A 25,740-nucleotide genomic window follows, 5' to 3' on the forward strand; every position below is an offset into this window, starting at 1 on the left:
AGATAGGTTCACCTTTTGATCTTGTGTTACATCCATATTTAGGGTGTAACAAGTTCAACGCCTAGCTCACCCCCCTGCCTTCCCCCGCTCCCTGTGACAGTGTAGCTCACCCCGCGCCCCCCCCCCCCCCCCCCCCCCCGAAGTGGCTATCTTTTTTGAAATCTCTGTGGCCCATACAGTCAAGTTATTCATTCACAGATCTCTTAGAATGAAAAAACTACAAGTCCTGTCTGCCACTATGTCATGGTCTTGTCGATACCCCAGTAGGTGTAGAACACCCACCACAGCATAATGTTTAAGAAGAGACAACTTATCAGTCTTAGTATGAGAGATTTTTAAGTTTAATTCTGGACAACATTTTGTTTTAGATTTGTTTTTACTAAAATGCTTATAAAAGATCTCCAGTTTCAGAGTTTGGCTGTCTTTGCAGATCCTGGACGATGGTGGGGATTTGACACACTGGATATACAAGAAGTATCCTAACATGTTTAAGAAGATTAAAGGCATTGTGGAAGAAAGTGTAACTGGTGTACATCGGTATGTAGAAGCCTAATATTTCCAGAAAACCTATGTTTCTAGCTGCCTTTGTTTTTACTTCTAGCATGATGCATACATTTAGCAGTGTGAACTTGACCAGGTATATTTTTTTGTTGGTGACCTACAACTCTAAAATCTAATGGTTTCCATACAGGACATTTGTGCTCCATAACACTTAGTTATTGCACTGATTATAGGTGCTTAACACAGTTCAGCTTTAAGTACCGTATATACTCAAGTATAAGCCGAGTTTTTAAGCACATTTTTTTTTTTTTGTGCTGAAAAAAGCCCCCTCGGCTTATACTCGAGTCACTGTGTTCATCTGCAGCCTCATGCGCCTGATCTCCCAGCGCTGTGACATGCAGTCTAGTCAGCGGCCGTGCAGTATAACAAAGCTCCTCCTTCTCCTCGTCCATGATAGACGGAACACTGACTCACTGCTGGGAAACTGAATTGGTGTTCCGTCATGGACAAGGCGGGGCTCTGTTACACTGCACGGCTGCCGACTAGACTGCATGTCACAGAGCTGGTGATAAGGTACATGAGGCATGGAGATGGGCATTGTTAATCCTCTTTTCCACTTACAGTAGCGGCTGCATTTCCCACCCTAGGCTTATACTCGAGTCAATACGTTTTCCCAGTTTTTTTGTGGTAAAATTAGGTGCGTCAGCTTATAGTGGGAGTCCGGCGACCAATCTTTTTTTTTTTTTTTTAGGTCATTGAGACACTTTGCTAACCCCGAAATAATACTCACAGTTTGGGTGTAATATTTCCGCCTCTGTCTGTTTTTGTACTGAAGAATAAATGTGATGCTGGCTGTTTCCATCTTGCTTGTGGGCATGTGAAGCCCACAAGCATTGATTTCCTGGATGCGGTGAATGCTGTTCATTCACAGCTTGTTCATGTGCATGATCAGTGTTCCCGCACTGAATCTTGGGAAGCGTGACACAGCTCCCAGGAGACAGTGCGGCGCCGGGGAAAGGCAATAAACACGCCTACTCCCATGGGAGGAGAGACAGGAAGTGCCACAATAAAGTACAATATAAAGGTAATTACAGCGATAAAAAAAATTTTCGTGTGGCATTTGAACATCTATGCAATTAACTGAAGGGGGTAAGATTAAGTTAAAAATTTGAGTGGAACCCCGCTTTATATTCTGGTCAGCTTATACTCGAGTATATACGGTAAATCTAAACTGGACAACTTGGTGCTGTGTATTTTAATCAATTGCCATATTATATTTTTAATATTTTCACCTGCTTTTCTACTGTCTCAGTGCTGCTGATATCTTCCAGATATATTACTTCCTGCACATCATTGATCTGAACCAGCTTACATTACATTAAGGTGTTTAAAGTATATACAACTTCAGTCTTTAGGTAACGATCTACTTTAATGGAAATCTAATTTTGTTACAGCACAGTCCACTGCTTGTGCTGTAGAAATTGCAGCTTCTTTTTTTGAGGGACACTGACATTCAGCTATAGTTGGGTTATTCTGCTGCCTACAGGAGGATTACATAGGTGAGGTTGAAAAGAGACAAGTTTATCAAGTTCAACCTAATGTGTTTATACGTCAGTATTACATCGTATATCCCTGTATGTTGCAGTTGTTCAGGTGCTTATCTAATAGTTTTTTGAAACTATCGATGCCCCCACTGAAACCACCGCCTGTGGAAGGGAATGCCACATCCTTGCCGCTTTGCTGTAAAGAACCCTCTACGCAGTTTAAGGTTAAAACCTCTTTTCTAATTTTAATGAGTGGCCACGTGTCTTGCTAAACTCCCTTCCCCGAAAAAGTTTTATCCCTATTGTGGGGTCACCAGTATGGTATTTGTAAATTGAAATCATATCCCCTCTCAAGCGTCTCTTCTCCAGAGAGAATAAATTCAGTACTCAAAGCCTTTCTTCATAACGAATATCCTCCAGACCCTTTCTTAGCTTTGATGCCCTTCTTTGTTCCTCGCTCCATTTCCAGTACATCCTTCCTAAAGACACTTGCCCAGAACTGGACCACCTACTCCAGGTGAGGTCGGACCAAAGTCTTGTAGAGTGGGATCCCTGCCAATATTCTATTTGCTTTGTTGGCAGAAACTTGGCATTGTATGCTATTGCTGAGCCTATCATCTACTAGAACCCCCAGGTCATTTTCCATCCTAGATATCCCCAGAGGTTCTCCCCCTAGTGAGTAGATTGTATTCATATTTTTGCCACCCAAATGCATTATTTTACGTTTTTCTACATTAAACCTCATTTTCCATGTAGTTGCCCACCCCATTAATTAGACACTGAAAAACAAATATTGTGGCCCAGTATAACTTCTCCTTCCTCCAGCACACCCCCGTTTTATTTTATTGTATTTTTTTGCTAGGGTACTAGGAAGATGCATTATTTTTCTTTGCTTCTCCGAGAAAAGTCTAACGGTTTTTACTAGCTATTATATTTTTTTCTTCAGTCAAGATTTCTTTGACATTGCTACTGATCTGGTCTCTTTATGCAGCTATCCACTTCAGCCTTTTTTTAGCCTGACTTTGGAATGCGTACCAGAACTCGGCTGGATGATTGCAGGTGCTAGCCTCGAATTTGACCTTTGGGCACAGGGCTTTGCATTGTAATGCTTTCCAAATCAGAGTGTGCTGTGTAAGTTCCTGCAGAACTTTTCTCTAGGTCCAGAGGCAATAGCACAAACCTAGGTGTGACACCGTCTTCCCCGATGACTCACTTTGTGAGTAGGCCATGTGGATCAAGCACTGGATGCTACCTCACTAGGGCCATTGGGCACCATTTAAAATTCTTGCTTTCATTTGCTTTTACAGTGGAAAAGTTAATACTGAGAAATCGAGTACTGACATCCACTGGGTGGAGTGTTGTGTGTGTTCCAGCTCTTTCCTGCCATTCCATGTTGAAGAAGCACCTTCCCAAATCTGCAGTTGACAGGTGGAAATCTTCAGTTTTTCTGCTGTCTGCCTACATTGACCTAGTCACCTTGAAGCTGCTGACCCTATTCCTACTAGCCAGCGACTGAGTTTGAGAGTAACTGAGGCTTAGCCTTGTACCCATTGAGGGCTTTGTTAAAAAGTGGACTGCCTGCTCTGTGGATCTTGCAGTATCCTGCCGTACCAAAGCTTTGACCATCCCATTGAAGGGTGCACTTTTTTTTCAGTACCTCTTCAATAAGTTAGATTGGAGACCGTTTATAAGACACTGTCCTCCCTGACAGTTCAAGCCTATCTTTGTTCAGACATGAGTCTGTTGGGCTTTAGCTGATTGGGCAAAGGCCATTAGAGGACCTGATCACTATGGCAGTGGATCCTTTAATCTTGGGACATCTGGAGCTCATGCTTGCAGCTTTAAGCTAGTGTGTACTGGTTGTTAGTCTCCTGTCTGGCAGTGGAAGTGTTGGGGCTGTGGAACGCACATGCAAAAAGTTCCTGCCTCACATGCTCTTTAAGGAAAAATGCCTCTTCAGAGCTGCCCTGGGTGCAGGGGTAAAAGTACCAAACTCTGGACATCTCCAAACCCTCAGATAAATGTTCTTCAAAACAAGGGGGTTCCCCATTTTCCAAGCTGGGGCGACAACAGTTGGCTGTGTTAAAACTTAGATAACCAGCAACTCAGATGCATGGGTACGTGAGGTGGCTACGAGCTAGAATTTTGTTCCCAGGACAAACCCCCAACCCCCCAATCCCCACCCCCTTTCACTCAAGTGTTACTAGATCTATAGGTTTTTAAAATAAGGTTTTTTATCTTATTGGGGTGCTTTTTGCTTTTCCCGCGGCCTGAATGAGTGTATGAAGAGGATACATTAAAGGCACCAATCCTGAGCCATTGAAGGAGCGGTGGATGACCCTGGTGGGTACAGAGTTGAGCAATTGTAGAAACATTTAATTTTATATATGAACACTTGAAGTTTTATAGAATCTTTATTTTATCACCAAATGTATGTATGTTTGCATTAATTGGCAAGTTTAATTGAGCACATATGAATTGTTTTCTGAAAAACTGTGTGTGGGTATAAATTTGTATATAAAGGGAGCAATTGCAAAACTGCAAACGAACATTCGCTCTGGTGAAGACCCACACATCACTCAGCAGCATTGCAGCGGAGCAAGAGCCGATTCTAACACTCGTCTCTGCAACCAATTCTAATTCTTTCAGGGAAGCAACAGGCGGCCTCTTAGACAAAAAGCAGAATTTTCTGTAAGACAAATAATGACCTTAATATAGCCGTCTTTGCCCAGGGTTCAGATACATAATGCTTCTTCTCCTACTCCTACAATACTGTACAGGCAGTATTGGAGGGAAGCTGCTGAAGAGGGAGCTTCATGCAACATTTTTTGCCAATATGGAATGTGCCATCTGAAAGAGCCTCAGCATTGTGCAGCTTGAGTCTCTTCTATCTTGCCATGCCCCTTTTGGGTACAGAGACCTAAAAAAAATTTCTTGTTCATGAACAGAATCTGCAGATAGAAAGTTTGAGACGTTCTTAAAGGCACTTTACTCTTGCAGGCCCAGCCCTGCAAATGGCTCTCGCTGCAGTTTTACTATGTCAAAATGTAGCTAACCAAAGTATGGTAATGAACAACCAACATGACCCTGTTTTCAGGATCGTCCCTTAACCGAGCAATTACAGCAGCAAACTTCTGCTCTCCTCACATGTATGTCTTTTTCATATGCCTCCTCTTAACCTACCCATGTTCCTGTCCAGCCATGCGAGAAACTATTTGTCTTGGTGGATTTCAAGTCCTGCCCTGAGAATAGGGGAAGACCTTCCCTCTTAGTAGAAAGTTCTAACCACAATTTCCAGTCTTTTTGGCTGGGGTGGAGTGTTCCAGCCCCTTGTGGACCAGGCAACGTGACCATCTGTGGAGCAGTTTGGATGGCTTTGCAACACCGGACCCCTCTTTTGAGAGCAAACCCAACCAGGGTGCAGTCAGTACCATGGCTGTGGCCTACATCAACCTTTAAGGGCCTTGAAAGAAACAAACCAGATAGTGTCATGGACAAACTCACACTCCACCTATCTCTGCAGGCCACACCCCAGGAATGAAAAATTGAAAAATGGACCACACTCAGCCGTCACTGCCTGGATCAAGGTGAATGGGCACTTCACCCAAACATATTCAAGCTCACATGGGGAGATATTTGTCTTAGACTGTAGATTCAACATCAGGCTAACTCTGTGGCCAGAACTTGGCCTTAAGCACTCTGTCAAAGGTCAGGTTTCTGCCTTATAAATTCTTTCAAAGACTTCTGGCTTCACCATCCTTTGTTAAAAAAAAAAAAAACTTGTGTATCTCACATCAAGCCTCCATTGCAGCACCCTGTACTTCCTTGGATTTCAACTTGGTTGTCTGCCCTGAAGAAACCACCCATCAGTGATATTCCCTTAGAAGACCTCCCCTGCAAAGTGGCCTTTTTCGTTGCTATCACACCGGTCAGACATGTCGTAGTTGGTGGCCCTTGTTTGTAATTGGCTGTTCCTTGTACTTCACACAGACAAGGTTGTCTTATGCCAAAGACTTTGTTTTTTTTCTTATAAAGGTGGCATTAGTCTTCCATACTATCCTTATGCCTTGCCCCCAAAATCCTAAGGAAATGTATCTTCACTGCCTGGACGTTGCCAGAACCATTAGTCCTCTGTTCATTCTTTCTCTAAATTCTATCATGTAAATCTTCTGCAATCTTCTTCTGTTGACCCTTATTGTAGGACCTGTTGTCAGAGTTCTGTTTGCCTAGTTGCTTTGCTTGGGCATCCCTGGGTCTATGAATACTTTGTGTCCTATACTGTAAAATTAAGATGATGGATTTTGACTTCATATCTTCATTTTGATATTTCATATCTTGGTTACGCTGCATTGGTTGCTAAAAAAAACGGAGAATTCAAGGCGTGGGTAGGGTTATAGGAAAAACCTCCAGGAGGGTGTCCTCCAAAACATTGCCAGCGGGGGCCCCTTGCACCGGTTTAGGCCCAGGATTGGCCACCAACATTCCCCATGGTCGCGTCACGACCAGGCCTTTTTTTGCGATACAGCACTGCATTACTTTAACTGACAATCGGGCAGACATGCTACGCTGTACCCAAATAAAATTTGTCTTTTTTTCCCCTACAAAAAGCTTTCTTTTGGTGGTATTTGATCACCACTGTGTTTTTTAATTGTTTACACTATAAACAAAGACTGACAATTTTGTGGAATTTTTTTTTTTTTTTTTACTTTCTGCTATAAAACATATCCAATGAAAAATCTAAATGCTTCAAAAATTTTAGGCCGATTTGTATCCTGCTAAATGCTTTTGGTAAAAAAAAAAAAAAAAAAAATCCCAATAAGCGTATATTGATTAGTTTACATGAACGTTATAGCGTCTACAAACTATGGGATATATTTATGGATTTTTTTTTTTTTTTTTTTATACTAGTAATGGCAGCAATCGCCGACTTATAGCAAGACTGTGATATTGCCACAGACTTTTGGACACTGACACGTTGCAGGAACCATTGACACTAAAACATTAATTGCTGCCAAAAATATGCACTGTCACTGTACTAATGGCATTGGCTGGGAAGGAGTTAAACATCTAGGGCGGTCAAAAGGTTAACTGTGTGCCTAGCTAGTGTTTTTGTGTAGTGCTTTCACTAGGGGAAGATATTGATTCTAGTCTCTTTGCGGAGACACAAAGTCCCTCCCCCCCCGTCAGAACAGAGATGAGCCTTGTTTACAGAGGCATATCGCAGGTCTCCATGTTTTAGTAATGTTCAGAGGGTGCTGGAGGACATCAAGCCCCCGGGACCTACGGATCAGCTTCTGTTGTGAATTATCCTAGCAGAAGCAGCTTGCCGGTACCCACCCCCTGCAGGTAGAAATGCAAAATCATGTATATATGTGATTCTGCCCACAACAGTAAAAGTGCTATAGGGCGGTCAGCAAGTGGGTAATATATGAAATGTGTATTCCAAGTCATTAGTGCTTTCAAGATTTAACAGTAAAGAATTATATATTGGGCAAAAATATGAAGCCTGCCACCACGACAAGGTAGACTGCAGACATGCTGCAGGAGAGGGCCAGAGACTGCAGACGTGCTACAGGAGAGGGCCAGAGACTGCAGACGTGCTGCAGGAGAGGGCCAGAGACTGCAGACGTGCTGCAGGAGAGGGCAGAGGGCCAGAGACTGCAGACGTGCTGCAGGAGAGGGCAGAGGGCCAGAGACTGCAGACGTGCTGCAGGAGAGGGCAGAGGGCCAGAGACTGCAGACGTGCTGCAGGAGAGGGCAGAGGGCCAGAGACTGCAGACGTGCTGCAGGAGAGGGCAGAGGGCCAGAGACTGCAGACGTGCTGCAGGAGAGGGCAGAGGGCCAGAGACTGCAGACGTGCTGCAGGAGAGGGCAGAGGGCCAGAGACTGCAGACGTGCTGCAGGAGAGGGCAGAGGGCCAGAGACTGCAGACGTGCTGCAGGAGAGGGCAGAGGGCCAGAGACTGCAGACGTGCTGCAGGAGAGGGCCAGAGACTGCAGACGTGCTGCAGGAGAGGGCCAGAGACTGCAGACGTGCTGCAGGAGGGGGCCAGAGACTGCAGACGTGCTGCAGGAGAGGGCCAGAGACTGCAGACGTGGTGCAGGAGAGGGCCAGAGACTGCAGACGTGGTGCAGGAGAGGGCCAGAGACTGCAGACGTGGTGCAGGAGAGGGCCAGAGACTGCAGACGTGGTGCAGGAGAGGGCCAGAGACTGCAGACGTGGTGCAGGAGAGGGCCAGAGACTGCAGACGTGGTGCAGGAGAGGGCCAGAGACTGCAGACGTGGTGCAGGAGAGGGCCAGAGACTGCAGACGTGGTGCAGGAGAGGGCCAGAGACTGCAGACGTGGTGCAGGAGAGGGCCAGAGACTGCAGACGTGGTGCAGGAGAGGGCCAGAGACTGCAGACGTGGTGCAGGAGAGGGCCAGAGACTGCAGACGTGGTGCAGGAGAGGGCCAGAGACTGCAGACGTGGTGCAGGAGAGGGCCAGAGACTGCAGACGTGGTGCAGGAGAGGGCCAGCAGGTAAATATAACCATCTTATTTATTTATTTTTTTAATTTAAAGAAAACGAATACCCTTTATCACGTTAACAAATCAATGGGAAATCTTTTGGCAGCAACTTGGCTAGTAAACAGGTCAACCTCAACATATGGCTCAATACAAAAAAATAGGAAGGCATTACAGCCAGAAGTATATATGAGATAATGACTAATGTGCAAAAACCACAATAGGACAAAATAGACAAGGAGCCGCCAACATAAATGGTATACTCACATAACCTTACTAAACATATAATAGAAAATATGTAGCGCTACCTCGGTCCCAAAATATTAATTAATACGTCCAAAGCAAAAATAAACAAGTAAGGCTCCGTACAACAGTGTGTACATGTAAAGTGCAAAGTTAAGCACAAAAAAGTAATTCAATCTCACACTCGATATGATGGAGAATTCAACCTCACGTGGCAAAGTGTACTAAATAAATCATAAATAGTGTCTCCAAAATTATCCAATCAATATTGAGCATGAAAAACAACCGGATACTAGAAAATAATGATGATGGCATCAATGTTCACACGTGTGCGATTCACAGATGTAATAAAACAATGCAATTTCTCACAATTTGACAAAGTGCAATGTGCGTGATCAAGAAATATAGCTGAAAAACCCCATAATCATAAAGTAGGCACTTCACAACTGTAACTTTCAAACAAAATTGCAAATATATATATATATATATATATATCTAAAAATGATTAATTTCACGAGTATGCGATTCACAGATGCAAAACTCAATGCGTCTGGAATATAAAATTTCTAACAAAGTGCAATGTGCATATAATAATGAAATTCATAAAAAATATAATGTGCAAAAATTCCACGAGCATGCAATTCACATATGTAGTAATTGAATATAGCAAACATATAATTATAATTTCTAATAAAGTGCATTTGAATTACTTTTTTGTGCTTCACTTTGCACTTTACATGTACACACTGTTGTACGGAGCCTTACTTGTTTGTTTTTGCTTTGGACATATTAATATTTTGGGACCGAGGTAGCGCTACATATTTTCTATTATACAACCAGAAGTATACTGCTTCCAGGTAAGTGAATATCTCCCGAGGGTAACGATTATAGGGAAATCTCCGTAATAACCTAGAGAGAACAAAAGGAGTGCAACCCCTACTGTGATAGGCACATTGTACAAACAAACTGAAAAGAAATGCAGCAGAGGATGTGTCACTTCTATACTTTCACCCATCACCTACATTAAGGATGACAGGCTGGTCTCTTATGTAAATCTTCAGAGTGCTCTTCTCCCACTCCCCCCTTCCCCTGCAGCTAACCGCCTGAAGCAGACCCTGTGCTTGACTGTTAAAGCTGTGCTATTGTCAGTAACAGGCGTCAAATTGGATGACCAATCCTGACAGGGCATAGCAAGGACAGACTCCTGGTTGGAACAGTAGCCAGTTCCGTTCCTAGCAGGAAGATGGGAAGTGCAGCACTAGAGGCTGCCGGGGCCTCCCTGCACCTGATTGGTTGCTAGGATGCTAGGCAGGCCTAACAATCAATAGTTTTCACACACAGGTGGGCAGTGGGGGCGAGAGTTGGGGTATGAGATACTCCTAAACCTACATTGGGGAAGCCAGCATATATTTTTTTTTTTTTTTTTTTTTTTGACAGTTTGTGTCCCTTGAGTATCCAAATGGTCAGTCTGCCCCAGCAGCAACAACTTGGTCTCCTTGGTTGGGTCCCGGGCAGCCGGGCCCCTACATGTTTATGGGCTGTCCCACTCTGATCACCTGAAGGTACAAGCCTATAACCCAGGTTCTATGAATACTTTTGCCTTTGTCCTGTACTCATATAGGATGGAAAGTGGTTGTAAACCTAAGTCATGAAATCTTGAGCAAAGCACAAATATCTGTAGTGTTTACTTAGGTCTCTCCAAAGCTCTTAAGTATCGTTTTTCTCTGGTATTTCTTTCCTCTGTTATTAGCATGAGTCACTTCTGAGACGTTTTCTCGACACACGAGGGAGGGAGCTCAGAATGGAACTTTTCTTTTCAGAACATTGTTCTTCTGCTGTGTGAGGGAGGCTGTGTTCCTTTCCTCCAATAAGCTCTCACACACTGTAACTACAGTCTCTACACCCCCTTCTCTGTGTTCCTGACAAATGAAGAAGTATTTGAACGCTTTTCTGCCCTTTTGAAGGGATATAGGGAAGGGGAAGACTGCAGATAAACAGGTAAAACCTATGTAGGAGACTTTATTTAATCTGTGTATCATCTGAGGCTGTTCACTTCACTAAGTATATATGAGGGCTTACAATCAGTTTAACCACTTGTCTACTGGGCACTTTTACCTCCTTCCTGACCAGGCCAATTTTCATCTTTCAGCACTGTTGCATTTTGACAATTACACGGTCATGTAACACTGTACGCATATGGCATTTTTGTCATTTTTTTCACACAGAGCTTTCTTTTCGTGGTATTTAATCACCACTGGGTTTTTTTATTTTTTGCTTAACAAAAATTTCGAAGGGGGGCGGATTTTTTTTTTTTGTCTAGTTGGTTATAAAATTTTATAGACAGGTAATGTTTCTCCTGCACTGATGGGGAGGGCGGCACTGAAGGGTACTGTTAATCAGTGCCCTGATTATCGGTGCTGATGTCCCTTTAACACAAGCCGGTTACCGGCTCTTTTTCTCTCCACACGCTGTCAGCGTTAGGAAAGAAAAGTCGATAACCAGCTTGTGTTTACTTCCATGATCAGCTGTCATTGGACACGGCTGATCAGGTAGCAAAGGGGCGCTGCGTTTGGCCCTTTACCCTGATCTATGATCAGCTGAGTCCAAAGGACTCTGTGATAACGGGGCGCACAGACAGCGCGATCACGGTAGGAAGTTTATGTACGCCCTCCCGGCAAATTAAGCCAGCGCTGTAGCAGTCTTTCGGCTATAGCATGGGCGGGAAGGGGTTAACGTAAGACTAAATTGTATGTATGTATATGCTGTAAAATTCATTTTTGCCATTCATTGAGGGACACAGGTCATACCCCATATAATCATGCGGTTTGTGCTGTTTTGCCACAAAACTGAAGCTGAAAGGAGGAGTTATAATGGGTTGCCCCAAGTTTTTATTTTTCCTTTTTTTAGTGCCCTGTCCTCCTGTAGGTTGAGTAAGGTAAGTAAGTAAAAAAAAAAAATCTCGTTCTCTACATTAGGATCAGAATGTAGCTACCTTAGCTTAGCAGCTTAGGCCCTGCTTGCGTATCTAGGCTTTTCACTGTGCCTAAAAATGTGTATTTAAATTATTTTACTCACATGATTTTTTTTTTTTTTTTTTTTTCCAGCTTGTACCAGTTGTCTAAAGCCGGAAAACTGTGTGTCCCTGCCATGAATGTTAATGACTCTGTTACCAAACAGAAGTTTGACAATTTGTACTGCTGTCGAGAGTCCATCCTAGATGGGTAAGATTTAAGTGGATTTGCAGCATTCAAGTGCAAAAGGCAGTGCTTTGCTACAACTACTAAAACAAATTGCAGGTTTACCTAACAATTAGAATTTTCTTAATTCGTTTTTAATTGAGTTTACTGCCTAATTTGTGTTTTATATTTATACAAGAAAAGATTACAAACTGTGCACATTGCCACAGTAAAAAGACCCCTAATATTTAGCGTGGTAAACGTGTCATAAACGGGGCCCCTGTCATTACTGTGTGTGTCGAAAAACCAATATGCAGGAATTTCAGAGCGCACCGTTAATGTGCACGTCATGTAACTAAGTAGATCTAAATTGAACCATTAAACAAAATGACTCAGTTCTCAGTTACACAGTGCAAACTGAGCTGCATGATACCTAAAGGGGCATTCAGTGTTTTATATCAAATTTTTATTACCAAGGTAGCAAATTGTAGAGTAGGGAGATAATGCAGTTTCTTTTATGTAGTATAGTGTTTAATATAGGTCCTAACCATGTCTCCAAAATACTTATTAACTTCCTATGAGGCCTCATGCACACTGGACGTTTTTACAGCTGCTGTTTTTGGCTTCAGATGTTTTTTTTTTTTCTACAAACTCTCCAGCATGTTATCCTATGTGTCCATGCACACATAGGCTGTTATCCACTGTTTTTGGCTGTAAAAAAAACTTCCAAAACTAGTAGGTTCTGAGAGGAGTTTTTCAACTGTAAAAATGATCTAACGTCAACGCAGATAAACACTCAAAATCGCAGCTCACCAGCATGTTTTAACATTTTTGATCCCATTGGAAAAAAAAGCTGAAAAACGCTATTGCAAAAACATTGAAAAACTCACTGCAAAGCTACTGTCGTTTTTAGAACGACCTTATAACGTTCAGTGTGCATAAGGCCTAAATGTAAGGGGTGTGTGTATAAATGTATGTACAGTGTGTGTGTGTATATATTTTTTGCCATGTAAGCTTCTTTTTTTTTTTTTTTTTTTTCTTGTATGTTTTCAGGACTGGTAATGATATCCCATAATAAAAGACCCTGGGATTAGCATGTCTGCAAATAGTAACTGAACTATTTCTTTTTGCAAGCTACTTGTGTAAGCTGTTGAATTCCTAATATGCCTATCTCTTAAACTGTCATTAACTTGTATCCATTGTAAGACTCTTGTAAGTGCTAGTGCTGTCTTCTGCTGGCATGTGAATGGAATAAAAAAATTAAAAACTGCCTGCTATAGGTTAGGTAAGATTTTCATTTACACAGTGGGCAAATGGAAAAATGGCAAGAAGATAAGCTGTATTTTGTTTGTTCTGTGTCTGCTAATCATATTGTAAAGTAATTATCACTAAAACTAGTTTAATGAGTAACTGGTATAAAAAAAAAAAAAAATACTTTGGCATGGTAACCTTATTCATGATTTTTTTTTTTTTTTTTCCCTGCACTATGATCTTTTGTTAAAAACCATATACAGATAATTTTTCCTAAAGGACCACAACCACTAAAAAGGTTTCTTTTTAAATGCATTTGATTAGATATAATGGCATATGCCATATAACACGCACGCTGGTGTGCATTGTGTAGAGTGAGTTGTGTTTTTAACACATTACAGTTTCGTGTTTTTTTTTTTTTTTTTTTTTTTTTTTTTTTTTTTTTTTTTTTTTCCTTTTTTACTAGATTGAAACGTCACAAAATGACAGTTCATGTACAACTGCAAACATGCTTTATTTTATACCTATGAACTGTGTACAGTTATCTGAATATAATTAGTCTATTTGGTGACACACATTTTAAACCTTTTGGGTTTTTCTGCTGCCTACAGGAGAAACTGACATGATTAACAGGGAGAAAATGTTAGCCAACACAGGATAACTGCCCACAACTAGTTTGTTTTTGCTAGGGTCTTCAGGAGAGTGGACACATTTTCTTCAGCTCTGTTTTCTGTTCATTTGGAAGATTTTTCTCATGTCAACAGCTGTTGGTTGAAACTGGTTAGTTCTTTGAGAACTACAGGCCGATTGCTGCAAAGGCTATCAGGACTTGTAGTTTTCCAATATAACAGAACACTGTGAATAGATGAAGTGGCCAGGTAGGCAGAGTCCTGCACAGGCATGTCTTATTCAGATTGTGGCAGCGAGTGGGGGATGAGAACTGGTGGAGTTGTAACATGGTAAAATGAATATTCATGTTACAAAAGGTGAACTTGTCCTTTTAAGGGGATACCTCTGAACCAAGGTTTACTAACATTCGTTTCCCCCTAAATCCTACACAGACATGCTGTTGTACTTTTCTAGAGGACTAAGGATCCCCCTTTAAATCTGTTATCAGATGTGGTTTCCGTGCCATCTCTGAAGAAAGACTTTCAAATTGTTTTCATTGTTTTTGTCTGCAACTCTTATGCCCAAGTTAAAGACATTTCTCCTTATTGCAGCAGTCTTCTTTACTGCAGTTGAAGGCATTTTCTTACCGTTTACAGGTCTTGGTGGTCTTACACTGAAGGCTTTTCTTTATTCAGTGACTTCATTATAAAATTTACAAACCGATCATCCTTGACTGTTCCTGGTCAAACTTGTCAGACTAGCTGGTCAAATATCAATTTAAAGAGATCTCTCAATTACTGCAGTTGACACCTTGTTAAGGTACTGGACTTGCATATAAAGCATTGTTGTTCAGAGTCCATACTTTTTTTTTCGGAGTCTTCCTTTGCTCTCATTTGGTGTAGCCCCCTCCTCTGCCTTATCAACGGGGGGAGTTCTCAGTTATGCAAGTTTATGGGCCAAATTGCAACTTTTATCTATGACTCTGAATGCAGAGGCTTTTAAAATCTCTAACACCTTCCCCTTCAGAGTTGATCCCTTCACATACCTGCAGCTGTAGCAGCCTCTGAGCCTTCTGCTGTTGAAACTCTTAAGAGTCTCGCAAATCATTGCTGGATTTTTTTTGTCCTTCAGAAGTCTCAGGCAGCTGCCATTGCTCAAATAAACATTACTGTTCTTATTGATGTGGCGAGTACCACCTTACAAATGGAAGATCAACCTGTAGCTTCCAGTTGCGCCATTACTAGTCTAGAATCCCAGATAGGCCCAAAAAACCTTTCTGGTAAATACCTTACTCGGATGTTCTTTCTGGAGACAATCGTGTTTCCCTAACCTTTTACAGAACATATGTTTTGAGGAAGCCTTTGAGAGGAGGGCTGTTTCAACTTTTGATCTAGTTGTGTCCCGCTTGAAAAGCACTGACCATTCCTTTTTAAGGGATACATCAGTGTTTAAGAACCCCAATGACAAACCTATAAAACTTTCAGAATCCTTATTTTCTCTAGCAGACCCTGCATTGCAACCAACCTTGGCCGTGATGTTAGGCTGTCGAACTTTAGGGGAATGAACTAAATTCAGGATAAAGAATCCTTCTTCTTGTCATACTGTCCCTTTATATGTAGAGCACTTCGCGCTCATGGTGACTGCCCTACAATATTATGTAGATGGGTTTGTTGATATGGCCTGTCTTTTTGCTGAAAGAGTTTTTAAAATGTTTGGTTCGTGGAACAGTAGTGTAAAAAGTATTTCCTGTGCCTGCCTTTTGAGGGTGAACATCTGTTCAAAGTTGCTTTTGATCACCCTTGTAAGATGTCAGTTGGAGGTAAAGGTTATCATTTATCCCCCCACCCCCACCCCCGAAGAAGCCCAAGCCTCAAACTAGGAAAACTCCCTTTCTAAAGCCAAAGTGTTCCTTTTCATTACTTCCAGGCTTAAGGGTTTGGTTGGATCCTGAACTTTCAGAAATCTGAGTCATTGTACTCTGCAATTCTGCACAAGAATGCTTGGCTTGATGTTGGCCTCTTTCGTGTTCTTTTTTTCTCAATTCCACCTGAGAACTCAATATTCTGCCATCTGGGGACGAGTTGGGTCAGCCTCTAGACAAACCGACTCACCTAGCTTTGATATAGCAAAGGATACCAGCCTAATTGGCTGGGAAGGATTCTTAGACATCTTGCTAGTGCAGAGGACTTGGAAGGCAGAAGAAGCTCCCCTTCCAAACAACATTCTAAAACTACAGACAATATGGTTGTCCCTACAATGTTGGGCCTCCTGAGTGGATGGGTCACACAATCCAGTTTCAGTCAGACAATGCTACGGGAGTAGCATACTTCAACCGTCAGGAAGAAAGCGGATGAATTGCTGCAGCAAGAGGGGTAGAACAGTTTTTGGTAAGAACATGTTCCACCCTTGTCAGCTGTTCACATCTTGGAGAAAGACAATTGGCAAGCAGACTACCTCAGCCATCAGAGCCTGGACCCAGGGGAATGGTCCCCAACCTGGAAGTATTTTAGAACCTATGTCACGGGTGGGTGATGCCAGATGTGGACTTCCTGGGCTTCATGTTCATCAGACTGGAAAGGTTTGTCTCCAGGTGCAGAGCTCTCTGGTGGAGACTATGGATGCTCAGTGAGATCAGTACAACCTGATCTATGCTTTTCCTCCTGTCCATGTCTACTCTGCAGGCTTGAGATTAGGGGTATTCCAGGGATACGCCGTAGCTCTGAACTGGCCAAGATCAAAGTGCTCTGTGGGCTCAACCAAATATAATAGCCCAAGAACTGATTACCTCCTTGTTTTACAGCTGCTGGCTTTAAAAGTAAGGTTGAAGCCCTTGTTTTGAGCGAGGGGCCTCTGACTGTTATTCCCATGCTATAAAAAGCTAGGAAGTCTATGTACCAAAAAGGTCTACCATCATCCATGAAAAGCTAACTTAGCACAGTGCAAGGAGCAGAGTTCTTGCTCCAGGAAATACTGTCCGAAGAGCCTTTTTGCAATCGGTTCTGGATCAGCATTTGGCCCCAAGTACCATCGAGGAGTAAATCGCAACCTTTTGATCTTATTCCAAAGGCTGCTAGCCTCCCATTCTTTGGTTAAGACTTTTGCACATGTCTCCTTTGCAACTCCCTGTGACGCAATAGGATTTTCTCTTCTTTCGTCAGCATGGGGATAAGTGAAAATACAAATTATACAGTAATGGCGGTGAGTGGCTTCCTACCCAGATGCGATTTAGAGTGGTGGATGGTTTGGTGGAATAAGATATGTCTCAAACCAGTTTAAAATCAAGTGCAGTTGAGATGTATGGTATCTCACAAAAGTGAGTACACCCCTCACATTTTTGTAAATATTTTATTATATCTTTATGTGACAACACCAAAGAATTGACACGTTACAATGTAAAGTAGGGAGTGTTCAGCTTGTATAACAGTGTTAATTTGCTGTCCCCTCAAAATAACCACGCAGCCATTAATATCTTAACCACTGGCAACAAGTGAGTACACCCTTAAGTGAAAATATCTAAATTTGGTCCAAAGTGTCAATATTGTGTGTGGCCACCATTATTTTTCAGCACTGCCTTAACCCTCTTGGGGATGGATTTCGCCAGGGCTTCACAAGTTTCCACTGGAGTCTTCTATGACCCCAGCCTGTTATTGGCAATGACAACATCATGGAGCTGTTGAATATTCGAGGCCTTGCACTACTCCACCTTCCAATTAAGGATGCCCCACAGATGCTCAATAGGGTTTGTCTGGAGACCTGCTTGGCCAGTCCATCCCCTTTAACCTCAACTTCTTTAGCAAGGCAGGGGTTGTCTTGGAGGAGTGTTTGGGGTTGTTATGTTGCCATACTGCCCTGCGGCCCAGTCCCCAAAGGGAGGGTGATCATGCTCTGCTTCAGTATGTCACAGTACATGTTGGCATTCATGGTTCCCTCAATGAACTGTAGCTCCCCAGTGCCGGCAGCACTCATGCAGCCCCAGACTATGACACTCACACCACCATGCTTGACCGTAGGCAAGATACACTTGTCTTTGTACTCCTCACCTGGTTGCCGCCACACGCACTTGACCTCATCTGAACCAAATAAGTTTATCTTGGTCTCATTACACCACAGGATAAGGTTCCCAGTAATCCCATGTCCTTAGTCTGCTTGTTTTCAGCAAACTGTTTGCGGGCTTTCTTGTGCATCATCTTTAGAAGAGGCTTCCTTCTGGGACGATGGCCAAGCAGACCAATTTGATGTGGTGTATGGTCCGCGTTTTCCGACAAAATGCTCTCATCGGAGTTTTGTTGGCCGCATTTCCGATCGTGTACTCTGCATAAGGGGTGTACTCACACTTGTTGCCAGCGGTTTAGCCATTAATGGCTGTTATTTTGAGGGGACAGCAAATTTACACTTATACAAGCTGTACACTCACTACCTTACATTGTAGCAAAGTGTCATTTCTTCAGTATTACATGAAAAGATATACATTTACAAAAATGTGAGAGGTGTACTTATGTTTGTGAGATACTGTCTATAAATAAGTCTTGCAAAGCTGACAACTTTGATGTGTTTTTGATTTCTACATTGTTTCTACACACACGGTTGTCGTGGGTCTTTGGTTATTTTTTTTATTTATTTTTTTTCTATGGTCCCTTAGTGATCGTTTTAATTATTTTGTGGCCCATATATCAGTCAATTGTATATGTAGACTTTTTATGTGTGAATGACATGAAGAAAAATGTATTGTTAAATTTTGCTTTTGCAGTCTTAAACGGACAACAGACATGATGTTTGGAGGGAAGCAGGTGGTGGTGTGTGGATATGGTGAGGTGAGTGTCACTTGGCATTTACACTGTATTTTATTAAAGGAGCTGAGTATATGAGTAGAGGATACATCCATATATAATAATCTGCTTTACAATGCAGCGTGTTAACCAATAACATACCGTATGTATCGGCGTATAACACGCACCCCAATTTAGGAGGGAAGTTGAAGGGAAAAAAACTTACATTTAAATGCCCATCATTGCAGCCTTGTCAGTGCAGCCATGTCAGTGCAGCCATGTCAGTGCAGCCATGTCAGTGCAGCCATGTCAGTGCAGCCATGTCAGTGCAGCCATGTCAGTGCAGCCATGTCAGTGCAGCCATGTCAGTGCAGCCATGTCAGTGCAGCCATGTCAGTGCAGCCATGTCAGTGCAGCCATGTCAGTGCAGCCATGTCAGTGCAGCCATGTCAGTGCAGCCATGTCAGTGCAGCCATGTCAGTGCAGCCTTCCCCCAGTGCAGCCTTCCCCCAGTGCAGCCTTCCCCCAGTGCAGCCTTCCCCCAGTGCAGCCTTCCCCCAGTGCAGCCTTCCCCCAGTGCAGCCTTCCCCCAGTGCAGCCTTCCCCCAGTGCAGCCTTCCCCCAGTGCAGCCTTCGATCCCCTGTCCCTCCTTCCTGGGCTTCAAAATCGCCGACCGCGATTTGAAAATGGCGCCGCCGGCGCCGAAATACACAGAGCCGGTCCTCGGCTCTTTCCGGCGGCTCTCGTTTACTTTCGGCTCCACTCGTAGTCCCGAGCGGAAGGGGAAAAAAGTGCGTGTTATACGCCGATAAATACGGTAATCATTTCATTAAATGTTATTTTGGTTACCTGTTGATATTTTGTCCTTTTAGGTGGGTAAGGGATGTTGTGCAGCCCTTAAGGCTATGGGCTCCATTGTCTATGTGACAGAAATTGATCCGATCTGTGCTCTTCAAGCCTGGTAAGCAATACGTGTCCTTGTTTTCAGAATAATTATGGGGGGGGCTATAATATTGTACAATATTAGGTATGTCATGTAGCATAAGCATAGCTGTTCAAATCTTTTATTTTGTGTTTCCTAGTATGGATGGCTTCAGACTTGTGAAGCTGAATGAGGTCATCAGACAGGTGGACATTGTCATCACTTGCACAGGTAACGTGGCCCTATATCTTTATTGAATAACAATCTTCTGTTTAACCATTCAACATTCACTTTTGCAAAAAGAAAAAAAAAATGGTGCAAGATAATTTTCAGTAACAAGCTGCGGTAAATAAGGAATAACATCTAAGATAAACTGAACAAGTGTTAAATAGAAGTCAGTTTTCAGAGTTGATAATGTCCCTGAAGTATGAGAGAACAACACTTGTGGCAGCTCCCCTGAGACAAGAAGTTCTCCGGTCGTGACGTCAAGACGTCTCAGGTGCTCTGATCAGATTCATCCTTTCTCATAGAATCTGTGATCAGTGAACCTGACACGTCTTGACGTCACGTCCCGGTCAGCTCCAAGTGCATTCCACGCTGGTTCTACACACCTCCAGGCAGAGATTTGGCCAGCTGAGATATCTACCCTGCCGATGCCGTGGCGAACCCACAGTGATACACCACAGGGCACCTACAGTGGCTAAAGACTTTTCTCACAATGCTCTTACATTTTCAATTTCATGTGAGTAGCCATTTGGCTGTTTTTGAATAAATTCCCCTTTGTCTTTACTGCTACACATAGTTTGGCACACCTTGCTGTTCCTTTGAGCATTCATTTTTGCACCTAACCAGCACAGTCTTTAACTACTTTCCGCCCAAGGATGTTACATGAAGTCCTGAATTTTGAGTGGCAATATCTGAATGATGCCTGAAACTGCAGGCATCATTCAGATATGGGTTTTTCTCAGCAGGCAATTCCCTGCAATGTGTTAGCCATCATAGCAGCTGTTTAGCCGCTTGATTGCTTTTACAGGCGATGGGAGGGGACGCTCTCCAGTGCTTCTCCCGGCTCGCCTGTGCGATCGGCGAGCCAGAGACTAAATCCACCAGCAGCGGTTTACCATAGTTGACCCCGGACCAGATGGTCCCTGGCAATCTCTATGACCCTCGGAGGCTGGCCCCGTCAGATATAATGTGTGTTTTTGTTCGTTTTTTTTTTTTTTTTTTTGTATTTTTTCTCTGAGAAGCCTGAGATCAAGATTATTACTTTTTTTTTTTTTTTGTTGATCTCAGGCTTTCCAGCATAGAGGAGCGATCTAGGGACTTGTAGACCCCAGATCTTGCCGTAAAGAGGACCTGTGATGCCCAGTTTACATTCCTTGTAATGGAAATAAAAGTGATCAAAAAAAAATTTAAAGGGAAAGTTTAAAAATAAACAATAACAATTTTATTTTTTAAAGCATCCCCATCCCTTCGTGCTCGCACGCAGAAGCAAAAGCATATGTAGGTCGTGCCCGCACATGTAAACTGCGTTCAAACCACACATGAGGTGTTGCCGCGAACATTAAAGCGATAGCAATAATTCTAGCACAAGACCTCTTCGGTAACTCTAATCTGGTAACCTGTAAAACTTTTTTAAAACGTAGCCGCCGTTTCATAAGTGTGCGCAATTTTAAAGCATGACATGTTGGTTATCTATTCGGCGTAACATCTTTCACATTATACAGAAAATTAGCTAACTTTTTAGTGTTGGTTTTTTTTGCGTTTTGAAAAATTGCTGCGCAAATACCATGTGATCAAAAAATTGCAACAACAGAGATGGATATATATAGAGATAGAGATAGAGATATATATATATATATATATATATATATATATATATATATATATATATATATATATATATATATATAGCGGCACAGTGGTGTAGTGGGTAGCACTTTCACCTAGCAGTAAGAAGGGTCGCTGGTTCGAATCCCAACCATGACACTACCTGCCTGGAGTTTGCATGTTCTCCCTAATGTCTGCGTGGGTTTCCTCTGGGTACTCCGGTTTCCTCCAACACTCCAAAGACATGCTGGTAGGCTAATTGGATCCTGTCTAAATTGTCCCTAGTATGTATGAATGTGAATTAGGGACCTTAGATTGTAAGCTCCTTATGGGTAGGGACTGATGTGAATGTACAACGTATATGTAAAAAAAAGCGCTGCGTGAATTGACGGCGCTATTTAATTACCTAAAATAAATTTTTATGTAATTTTATTTATATATAGTGTGTGTAGTTCTGAGTAATTTTCTAGCAAAAAAATTATGATTTTTACATGTACGAGAGGAGTGCCAGAATAGTCCTGGGCTTGAATTGGTTAAAGCTTAACACAATGTGGTTGTAAAGCCTAAACATTATTTTACCTTAATGCATTCCTTTAACTAATTGCCGCCCACCGTCAAATGATGGCTGGGCGGTGCGGCTCTCGTTCTGAGTGGACGTCATATGATGGCCTCCCAGAACAACCGCTCTCGCGTGCCAGCTGCGCCCGAGTTGCTAGGACACGGCATGGCCCTGATCTGTGTAAAGAGCCGCGGCTCTTTAACCATTTGATCAGCTGTGTCCAATTGCAGCCAGTCACATGTCAACACGGAGATGCCAGTAATCGGCGTTCCTTGTCTCACACCGTCAGTGTGAGGAGAGGAGAGCTGATCAGCGGCATCTCCTCACAGGGGATAGCTAGGTATGTAATCGGGGCACTGATCATCATTGCCAGCAAGTGCTGGCTATCGGTGCTGCCCATCTGTGCCCATCAGTGAAGGAGAAAACTTATTTACAAAATTTACTGACAAACTAAAACTTTTAAAAAAAATTTTTGGTCTTTGTTTCCTAAAACAACAAAACCCAGGAGTGAGTAAATACCACCAAAAGAAAGCTCTATTTGTGTTTGAATTGTCATTCAAAGTGTGACAGCTCTGAAATCTGAAAAATGGCCTGGGCAGGAAGGGGGTGTAAGTGCCCTGTATTCAGGTGGTTAAGCATCAGAATTCCCCCGCCCCCCTTGAGGCCTCATTCGATCCAGCGCTGTGTTTTCTCTCCCCTTGCTTCCAGGTCTCGCAGGCTCTGCTGGGGTACTGGGAGCTATTGGATCCCAGTGCTGTCAATCAAAGCCAGTGACGAGGGAGCGGGGGGCTTTGATTGAGTCATATTTATTTGAGGTACTAGGAAGCAGGAAAAGATTATATATGTATCTCTATATATCTATATCTATCTCTCCTATTTCACTGGTAAAACTTTAATGCATTACCACACTAGTGAGAGTTTAAACATTCTTGTCTGCTTATAAAAAATGGTAAGTATTGGTCTACTAAAACCTTAATGTGTCCTAAGTGTGAAAATATTTTCTTGTATACTGGACATACCAAAACTGCAACTTTTTTTTTTACAGTTAATGAGTTACAATTCCTGCTGAACATTAAGGGGTTGGTTCAGTTTTGTTCTGGGTAATAGGACCCTGTGCTAGGACATTTTTTCATTGCTAAAATTTTCTATAAAATCTGTGACCACAACACAGCTGTATAGAAGGAATTATCTGTCACTTCTAATGATTAAAGCACTTGCCATCACCCTTGTGTTAAAACCCACCCAAAAAATAGTACAGTATTTCTCAATTCTATAAGTAAATCATGGGACACAGAGATCCCTCCCCTCTTTTTTGAGGATTCGGTGCTTGCCTTTAAAACTGAAGTGCTTCCTGTATGGGAGGGATTATATAGGGGATCACTCCTGTCTAAAGACCTTTGGTCTACCGGTGTCCATTCACCTGGAGATGAAGTATAACCCAGCAGATAAGAATCTTAGCCTAACTCTGTGTCCCATGATCTACTCAAAGAAAAGTTTTTTTTCAGGTAAGTATGATGGAAAAAATCCTGTTTTTGGTCATGGGACCAAAAACCCCTATCCCCCAGTGCAGTGCTAATTTTCTTAGGGCTGCATCACCAGGCCAAGGTTCTGTTACACAAGGGGCATATCTAGCTCTATTGAGATGCCGACTTTTGCATACAAATTTAATTTTTTTTTACCTCCTATTATGATTTTGGTAAATCTAAAGGAAGATTGCGTATAATGTATGGCCAGCCTAAGTCTATATTTGTATACAATCTTTGAGGAGCTCTAGTGGCAACACAGGGTGCTTCTTTGTGCAGCTGTGCTACTTTCATATCTTAAAACGGGATACAAGTTTTAGTTTCATTATTGGCCTGATAAATATAGATAGTTTGTACATTTTTAAAAAAAATATTTAGCCTATGACTGTGTTCATATTATAAAAGTCTGTAACCTGTTCAGGCAATAAGAATGTGGTGACCAGAGAGCACCTAGATCGTATGAAGAATGGCTGCATTGTCTGCAATATGGGACATTCCAACACTGAAATAGATGTGGTAAGTAGGACTCATTATTGTATTAGAGAAACCATGCCTAATATGTGCACAAACGCCATCCATTTTTTCAGTTAGTTAAAAAATACCTGGCAGATGGGACTAAGATGTTTGGTTGTTTTTGACAAGTTGTCAAAAATGCAATAGATTTTTTGTACAGAGGGCAGCAAACAATGATGTGTTGGGCATTCTTTTCTGTGAGCAAATATGGCCCTGGTCTTGTTCCCCTAATTCCCCATTACACACTAGAGGTGGGTAAGAATCAGAGGTCTCCTGGCTCCACAGGCCAGAGCCTGAACATTTTTTTTTCACTGCTACAGCTGGTATTTATTATACAACCCCAATTCCCCAAAAAAGTTGGGATGCTATTTAACTTCTACATAAAAACAGAATGCAATGATTTTAAAATCTCAAAGGCTAAGTTCACCTTTTTTTAAAAAAAATAATGCACATCTTTTTGCGGGTAAAAAAATGTGCGTTTATTTAAAAAAAAAATTTGTTAGAAACCTGTAAAGCATTGCATCTGCGATCAGCAGGTAGCTGGTACTATGCAAGACTCCACAGACTTTCAATGTAGTTGTCTGCCTGTACCTTGTACAGGCAGTCAGTTACTAAATGACAGGAGGAATCCATGAACTACCAAGAGCACTAATCAGCTCCCTGGTAGTTCATTAAGAACTACAAGGCGTTGTCCAAAATGGCTTACAGTAGTTGTAGTTCTCCCATTTACAGAACTCTGTGAATGAATGACGTAACCGGGTGGGCGGAGCCCCGCACTGCTTAATTTTCTAATTGTGACAGTGTGTGCGAAGGGAAGATCCCCGACCTGCTGTCACAGTGGGGGCTGCTTGTTTAGTTACATATTACACCCTGGATACGGGTTTAACATGTCATGTCATGATCTGATCTTGGCCTTTAAACCCATATTTTATTAACATATATAAAAAAGAAAATGCATCAAATGTTTAAGCTCAGAAATTGTACAATTTTTTGAAAAAAAAAAATGGTGTTTTTTTTTTCGCTGGCTGCATCTCTGTTTACTATATTTAACCGCCTTTTGTACAGAATATTCCACCCAGGTATTCCGCAGTATACTTGATGTTAAAACTGATCTTTTTTTTTTTTCTAGGCAAGCCTACGCACTCCTGAGTTGACATGGGAGCGAGTTAGGTCTCAGGTTGATCATGTTATTTGGCCTGATGGCAAAAGGATTGTTCTTTTGGCAGAGGTATGATATTTTTAGTACAGACCACAGTGAAGATATTTAATGTGCTAAAGGTGCTTTTTTTTTTAGTTAGTTATTTATTTTTTTTCTGTCTAGCACTACAAACCAAATAAAAATAGGAACAACTTTCATTTTATTATAACCACTGTTTTCTGAGGTCATACAGCGCTCTTGGTACACAGAGCAACAAGGCAGGACTCCTATAGATTACACTGGGACAGCTGGTCTGCTGATGCTCTGTGCCACGGATCCCTGCAGGTGTCAACAGTCTATGCCACTTTTGTGGTGTACTCTGTGGAAACACTTTCCCCCTTCGTGTTTTTTTTTTTTATCTACTTTCATTATTTTGTTTGAAAACCCACCATATACATTTTAATGTGCCAGACTAATTTGGTAATATATGTTAAATGTTATCAATCTAATAGTCTCTTTAAATTGTGTAACAGGGACGCCTCCTCAACCTGAGCTGTTCCACTGTCCCAACCTTTGTTCTGTCTATTACTGCGACCACACAGGTAGGTATCTTTATCAGAAATATATGCATACATTGGTTTGAGGATTTGTACAAAGTC

General features: G+C 42.2%; 1 protein-coding gene across 7 annotated transcripts in view; it reads left to right on the top strand.

The window, feature by feature from the left end:
* Nucleotides 1-25,740, top strand: part of AHCYL2 (adenosylhomocysteinase like 2) — a 146,627-nt gene that overhangs the window by 105,969 nt on the left and 14,918 nt on the right. For all 7 annotated transcript variants that reach the window (XM_073619343.1, XM_073619345.1, XM_073619344.1 and 4 more), the window contains exons 7-14: nt 431-537; nt 11,898-12,014; nt 18,577-18,640; nt 19,469-19,557; nt 19,679-19,749; nt 23,852-23,946; nt 25,073-25,171; nt 25,615-25,683. In XM_073619343.1, coding sequence (XP_073475444.1) covers nt 431-537; nt 11,898-12,014; nt 18,577-18,640; nt 19,469-19,557; nt 19,679-19,749; nt 23,852-23,946; nt 25,073-25,171; nt 25,615-25,683 — 711 coding nt within the window. The remainder of the gene's footprint in view (nt 1-430; nt 538-11,897; nt 12,015-18,576; nt 18,641-19,468; nt 19,558-19,678; nt 19,750-23,851; nt 23,947-25,072; nt 25,172-25,614; nt 25,684-25,740) is intronic.

The sequence above is a fragment of the Aquarana catesbeiana genome, linkage group LG03 (genome assembly GCF_042186555.1).
Source record: "Aquarana catesbeiana isolate 2022-GZ linkage group LG03, ASM4218655v1, whole genome shotgun sequence".
NCBI lineage: Eukaryota > Metazoa > Chordata > Amphibia > Anura > Ranidae > Aquarana > Aquarana catesbeiana.